General features: G+C 52.4%; 1 protein-coding gene across 2 annotated transcripts; it reads left to right on the forward strand.

Moving 5' to 3' along the window:
- Positions 1 to 3,150: 3,150 nt before the first annotated feature.
- Positions 3,151 to 7,015, forward strand: TOMM6 (translocase of outer mitochondrial membrane 6). 2 transcript variants are annotated; one of them, XM_085561232.1, is made up of 3 exons: positions 3,151 to 3,312; positions 4,030 to 4,131; positions 5,452 to 7,015. In XM_085561232.1, the coding sequence occupies exons 1-2, from the start codon at positions 3,188 to 3,190 to the stop codon at positions 4,124 to 4,126; spliced, it is 222 nt and encodes a 73-aa protein (XP_085417358.1). In that variant the 5' UTR covers positions 3,151 to 3,187; the 3' UTR covers positions 4,127 to 4,131; positions 5,452 to 7,015. The 2 variants fall into 2 exon arrangements, with proteins under 2 accessions (XP_085417358.1, XP_085417357.1); XM_085561231.1 differs by lacking the exon at positions 5,452 to 7,015 and adding an exon at positions 4,888 to 5,383.
- Positions 7,016 to 7,121: the final 106 nt, after the last annotated feature.

A 7,121-nucleotide genomic window follows, 5' to 3' on the forward strand; every position in this document is an offset into this window, starting at 1 on the left:
CTGATCCCAAATGTTCATAAAGGATGGGGAAAAGGGAGCCTCGGGGTAAACTCGCTGATCCCAAATGTTCATAAAGAACTCGCTGATCCCAAATATTCATAAAGGATGGGGGGAAAGGGAACCTCAGGATGAACTCGCTGATCCCAAATGTTCATAAAGAACTCGTTGATCCCAAATGTTCATAAAGGATGGGGGAAAAGGGAACCTCAGGATGAACTCGCTGATCCCAAATGTTCATAAAGAACTCGCTGATCCCAAACATTCATAAAGGATGGGGGGGAAAGGGAGCATCGGGGTGAACTCGCTGATCCCAAATGTTCATAAAGAACTCGCTGATCCCAAATGTTCATAAAGGATGGGGGGGAAAGGGAGCCTTGGGGTGAACTCACTGATCCCAAATGTTCATAAAGTATGAACTCGCTGATCCCAAACATTCATAAAGGATGGGGGAGAAGAGGGAACCTCAGGATTAACTCGCTGATCCCAAATGTTCATAAAGCACTTGTTGATCCCAAATGTTCATAAAAGATGGGGGAGAAAAGGGAGCTTTGGGGTGAACTCGCTGATCCCAAACGTTCATAAAGGATGGGGGAGAAAAGGGAACCTCAGGATGAACTTGCTGATCCCAAATGTCCATAAAGAACTCGCTGATCCCAAATGTCAAGAAAGGAAAGGGTTGAACGGGGAAACCCAAAGGCGAGTGGAGTTAAACCCTTCAAAACCCCCAGACAGGATGTGGGGCCTGTTGGAAAGGAGACACTCGACTCAGCCAACACAAGGAGCAGCAATTCAGTTTCTGAATTATTGTGGTAACGTTGTGAGCAACGGCAGCGCTGGGCACGGCGCTGCGGGTTTCCCCTCCAACTGCCACGGGCTGCTGGGCTGGCTGCTATTTACTGCTCATGTCCAGCAGCTTTTCTCAGCACTTTCTATTTCCCATTTGTACGCACTCTTTCAGCAGTTTCTGTTTCTACCTTTTGACGTCACAATTCTATACGTTAGGATCGAAAATCTATGATGGTGGTGTCTGATTCCTTTCCAGTTTCTACACTCTGTTGTGATCTAGGCCAGGTTTCAATATCCCAGGACGCACATCCTGGAATGTGTGTCCAGCTTCTGTTTTCTGTGACCATTAATCCAAATAGTCATGTCCAGCTTCCCGTTTCAAAATCATTAATCAGCAACCTTGATGTCCATCTTCCTTCTCCTGGAGCTTGGGGTAGGTTCACTTCCCTCTTCTGTTTAAATCCTTTACACATTCTGAAGCTGCAGTTAAAAATCCGTAATACAAAGCGACATTCTAAAGTTATTATTCAAAGGTTCTTATAGCAAAACAGCTTAAGACTTAATTACAAGCAAAAAGTTCTCATTAAAAGGCAACATTCTGAAGTTATAATTCAAATATTGTTATTGCAAAACAGCTTAAGGCTTATAATTGTTATTTGCAAACAAAAAATTGGTTCAAAAGCCTTCTTCTTCCATGCTTTCCTTGGTTGTTTATTAGAACTCATCTGTTGTTATTGGACATGAAATGAGTGCACAGAAGCTTGGGAAGTTGAAAAGAGGAAAAGAGCCAGTTTTATTCAAACATCTGGGATTTATAGAATTCCAAAGGTGGATTGGAGGATGGAATTAGCACCTCTCCAACCACGCTGCTCCAAAGATCGATCAATCATTTCTCTCCACCCACAGAGAAATCTGTAAACAATTCTATTTATGCATGAAATTGTGTGGGAACTCTGACTCTCAAATATGCAAATATTATCAGATGGCTACAGAAGATTTATGAGAACTTTAACACTTTCAGAAGAACTATAAAAGAAAACGGAACTTTTAAAAATCAGGGCAGCACTCATCTTTGTCCCTGTCCCAGGGCCGTGTTCCACACATCTCACATCTCACAGTCACAATGACTCGGGTGCCTTTATTTACCTGACACCAAACACAGCTTTGGATGTCACCAGGCCCGGGCAGCCCGAGGGATCTGCTCCCCCTGGCTCTCCAGCTCGGCCCTTAATGAGCCCCTAATTGCCATAAATCAATTAGCTGGCTGGTGGATCAATTATGGGATTTGGGGAGAGAATCCAGCAGCAGGGACAGAAGAGGCTGCAGCCCAGATGGATGATGGATGGATGATGGATGATGGATGGATGGATGGATGATGGATGGATGGATGGATGATGGATGGATGGATGGATGGATGGATGATGGATGGATGGATGGATGGATGGATGGATGATGGATGGATGGATGGATGATGGATGGATGGATGGATGGATGATGGATGGATGGATGATGGATGGATGGATGGATGATGGATGGATGGATGGATGGATGGATGGATAGATGGATGGATGGATGGATGGATGGATGATGGATGGATGGATGGATGGATGGATGGATGGATGATGGATGGATGGATGGATGGATGGATGGATGATGGATGGATGGATGGATGATGGATGGATGATGGATGGATGGATGATGGATGGATGGATGGATGGATGATGGATGGATGGATGGATGGATGATGGATGGATGATGGATGGATGATGGATGGATGATGGATGGATGGATGGATGGATGGATGATGGATGGATGGATGGATGGTGGATGGATGGATGGATGATGGATGGATGGATGGATGGTGGATGGATGGATGATGGATGGATGGATGATGGATGATGGAAGGATGGATGATGGATGGATGGATGGATGATGGATGGATGGATGGATGGATGGCTGGATGGATAGATGGATGGATGGAGGGAGGGATGGATGATGGATGGATGGATGATGGATGGATGGAGGGATGGATCCCAATCCCAGTTCCGATTCTGACCTCGCTCCTGATCCCAATCCCTATTCCGATCCCACTCCTGGTCCCGCTCCCATTCTCAATCCCACTCCTGATCCTGGTGCCAATCCCAGTCTCGATCCCTCTCCTGATCCCATTCCAATCCCAATCCCGCTCCCAATCCCGTTCCAAATCCTCTTCCAAACCCCGATCCCACTCCCGATCCCCATCCCAATCCAGTTCCCATTCTCAATCCAGTTCCCGATCCCGTTCCCGCCCTCACGTAGCCCTCCGCGCGCCAGTGTCTACGTCACGCCGTTCCGCTGACGTCACGCCGTTCCGCGACGTCACGCCGCGGCGCTGACGTCACGCGCGGCGCGGGCGGCAGCAATGGCGGCGGCGGCGGCGGCCGGGCCGGGAGCGGCGGGAGCGGCCGGGGCGGCCCCGGCGCGGGGCGTCCGCGCCTGGCTGCGGAGCGCCTTCCGCTTCGCCACCGACCGCAACGACTTCCGCAGGTCCGCGGCGGGGAGGGACCGGGACCGGGACCGGGACCGGGCGGGAGCGCGGGGTCTGGCCCGGGGTCTGTCTGTCCCCGTGTCTGTCCCCGGATCGGGAGCAGGGCCGGGATCGCCCCTCGGTCCCTGTGTCCGGCTCTGGCTCCTCCTTCAGGGAGGGGATTTTGGGACCGCAGCAGACCCAGGGAAGGGAGCGGAGCTGGGAAAGGTTTGGGGAATCCTGAGGGAGCTGGGAAGGGATTGGAGAGTCCTGAGGGAGAATCCTGAGGGAGCTCGGAGGGGTTTGGAGGATCCTGATGGAGCTGGGAAAATGTTTGGAGAGTCCTGAGGGAGCTGAGAAGGGTTTGGAGAATCCTGAGGGAGCTGGGAAGGGTTTGGAGAATCCCGAGGGAGCTGGGAAGGGTTTGGAGAATCCCGAGGGAGCTGGGAAGGGGCTCAGCCTGGAGCAAAGGAGGCTCAGGGGGAATTTCTGGCACAGCCGGGGGGATTTGGGATCTCATCCCAGGGAACAGGGACAGGAGGAGAGGGAACGGCCTCAGGCTGTGCTGGGGAGGCTCGGGTTGGACTCCAGCAGGAATTTCCTCATGGGAAGGGTTGGAAGGGGCTGCCAGGGGGTTTGGAGTGCCCATCCCTGGAGGTGGCACGGAGAGCTCGGGGTGGCTCGGGGGAACTCTCCCAGACCCGTGCCCAGGCTCAGGCGGGGCTCTGTGCCTGCAGGAACCTGCTGCTGAACCTGGGGCTCTTCGCCGCCGGGGTCTGGGTGGCGCGGAACCTGACCGACATCGACTTGATGGCCCCGCAGCCCGGCCCGTAGCTCCGGTCAGTCCCGGGAATATCCTGAGCTGGGAGGGACCCGCGGGATCAAATCCAACCCTTGGCCTGCACAGACACCCTGGAATCCCACCCTGCGCATCCCTGGCATCCTAAAATCCCACTCCAGGCATCCCTGGCATCCTAAAATCCCACCCTGGGCAGCCCTGGTGATCCAAACTCCAGCCCTGGGCATCCCTGGGATCCCAGAATCCCACCCTGGGCATCCCTGGCATCCTAGAATCCCACCCCGGGCATCCCTGGGGATCCAAAATCCCACCCCGGGCATCCCTGGGGATCCAAAATCCCACCCTGGGCGTCCCTGAGATCTTAAAATCCCACCTTGGGCATTCCTGGGCATCCCAAAACACCACCCTGGGCATCCCTGGGGATCCCAGAATGCCACTCCAGGCATCCCTGGCATCCTAAAATCCCACCCTGGGCAGCCCTGGTGATCCAAACTCCTGCCCTGGGCATCCCTGGGGATCCCAGAATTCCACCCTGGGCGTCCCTGAGATCCCAGAATCCCACCCTGGGCCGTGCCCATTCCCTGGGGAGCCAGGGCAGTGCCCGGCACCCTCGGGGGAGGAAGAGCCTTTCCCAAAATCCATCCTCCAGCTCCCGAATCCAGCCCTTCCCTGGGTGCTGTCCCTGCTCCCCCGGGTGGACAGCGCTGTCACCCCGGGGTGGCACAAACCCCACAGAACCCTCCTGCCACATCCAAAACAGACCCAGCTCCCCTGACCTTGCCAACTCCTGTTCCAGGAAGGAGCCGGAGCTGCCGGGAGCAGAGCTCGCCCTCCCGCCAGGACCGGAGCCGTGGAGCTGCTCTGATCCCACCTGGAGCTGCTCTGATCCCACCTGGAATTGCTCTGGTCCTTCTGGAGCTGCTCTGATCCCACCTGGAGCTGCTCTGATCCCTTTGGAGCTGCTCTGGTCCTTCTGGAGCTGCTCTGATCCCCCTGGAGCTGCTCTGATCCCACCTGGAATTGCTCTGGTCCTTCTGGAGCTGCTCTGATCCCACCTGGAGCTGCTCTGATCCCACCTGGAGCTGCTCTGATCCCCCTGGAGCTGCTCTGATCCCACCTGGAGCTGCCTGGAGCAGTGAGAAGGACAAAAGGTTTAATGCTGAGAGGGAGAATTGATTTCCCATCCGTTCATTCATTCCTCTGGGAATTGTTTCCTCAAGGATGTGCACGGAATTTCCTTCTGTACCCCCCACCCCCAGATGTTTATTAAATTTTATGGAATAACAACACAACCCACTGGAGTTGATTTCTTTTTTTCTCTTTTTTTTTTTTTTTTCTCCTTTTTTTTTTTTTTAATAAGAAATTCAGCTTACAAAAAAAAAAACCAACCAAAAAAACAACAACAAAAAACCAAAGTGTAAAAAGAGTAAAGATTTACAAAATTAAAAAAAAAAATCATAAAACATGATTTCTATTTCACATCCGAGAGAGAGACGGGGACGAGCCCAGCCCTGGGACCCAGCAGCTGCTGCTGCTGCCAGGGGAAATCCAGCTGGGATGGAACTGAAATCCAACCTGGGATGGAAATCCAGGAGAAATCCAGGGAAAATCCAGCTGGGATGGAAATCCAGGATAAATCCAGCCTGGGACGGAACTGAAATCCAGCCTGGGATGGAAATCTAGGGAAAATCCAGCTGGGATGGAATTGAAATCCAGCCTGGGATGGAAATCCAGGGAAAATCCAGTTGGGATAGAATTGAAATCCAGCCTGGAATGGAAATCCAGCTGGGATGGAACTGAAATCCAGCTGGGATGGAAATCCAGGAAAAATCCAGCTGGGATGGAACTGAAATCCAGCTGGGATGGAAATCCAGGAGAAATCCAGCTGGGATGGAACTCCAGGAGAAATCCAGGCTGCTGTGAGTTACTCACAGGTTGCTCCCCGCTCCCAGCCCCGGGTGTGGTGCCCCCTCCCTCTCCTCCCCACAAAAACCCCAAAATTCCCTTTCCAGACCCCAAAATTCCCTTTCCAGAGCAGCTGTTCCATCACCCCGAATTTCCTGGCGGGGGGGACAATCCCCTCCTGCAGGAAAAGGGGATTCATTCCCATCTTCCAGGCCCCGCAGGGTTTATCCCGGGTTTAATCCGGGTTTAATTCCCTCCCACAAATCCCCCCCGGCAGGCCAGGCCCAGCCTTGGATCCAGAGATGGTTTGGGGTGAGGTGGGGTTGATTTAGGGGTGATTTTGGGGTGATTTAGGCCTGAATTGGGCTGATTTGGAGCTGATTTAGGCCTGATTAGAGGGTGATTTGGGCCTGATTTGGGGTGATTTAAGCCAGATTTGAGGTTGATTTAGGGGTGATTTAGGACTGATTTAGGGGTGATTTGGAGCTGATTTTGGGGTGATTTAGGCCTGAATTGGGCCTGATTTGGGGTTGATTTAGGGGTGATTTGAGGCCGATTTAGGAGTAATTTGGGGTTGATCTAGGGGTGATTTAGGGTTGATTTAAGCCAGATTTGGGGCTGATTTAGGTCAGATTTGGGGCTGATTTAGGCCAGATTTGGGGGTGATTTAGGTCAGATTTGGGGGTGATTTGGCCTGATTTGGGACCAATTTAGGCCAGATTTGGGGTTGATTGAGGGCTGATTTGGGACAAACCCTGCTGCATGAAAAGGAGCCAGGAATAGTCAGGAATTCTGGAATATCCCAAGCTGGAAGGATCAGGCAGGAACCCAATGAGTCCCTCCCCCCATCTGCCCCTCCAGGCCCTTCATTTGTAGCCCTTAATTAATGAACTAATTGGATTCTCCCATCACTCGCTGCTGTCCTTGAGGAGGACACGCCAGGCCTGGCGCTGCCATCAGGAACGATGGGAAATGGGAATTTTTCTCTGGCACAATCCAAGTTTTTTGTTTGCTCTGCTCCATTTTCCCAAGGACAGGAGGTTGAAATTCCCAGGAAAAAGTGGGATTTGGGAGCTTTTCCCCCACAGCAACAAAGGTTGGCAGCTTGTGTTTCTCTGATGAGAC

The sequence above is a fragment of the Lonchura striata genome, chromosome 26 (assembly GCF_050655825.1).
Source record: "Lonchura striata isolate lonStrDom1 chromosome 26, ASM5065582v1, whole genome shotgun sequence".
Taxonomy (NCBI): domain Eukaryota; kingdom Metazoa; phylum Chordata; class Aves; order Passeriformes; family Estrildidae; genus Lonchura; species Lonchura striata.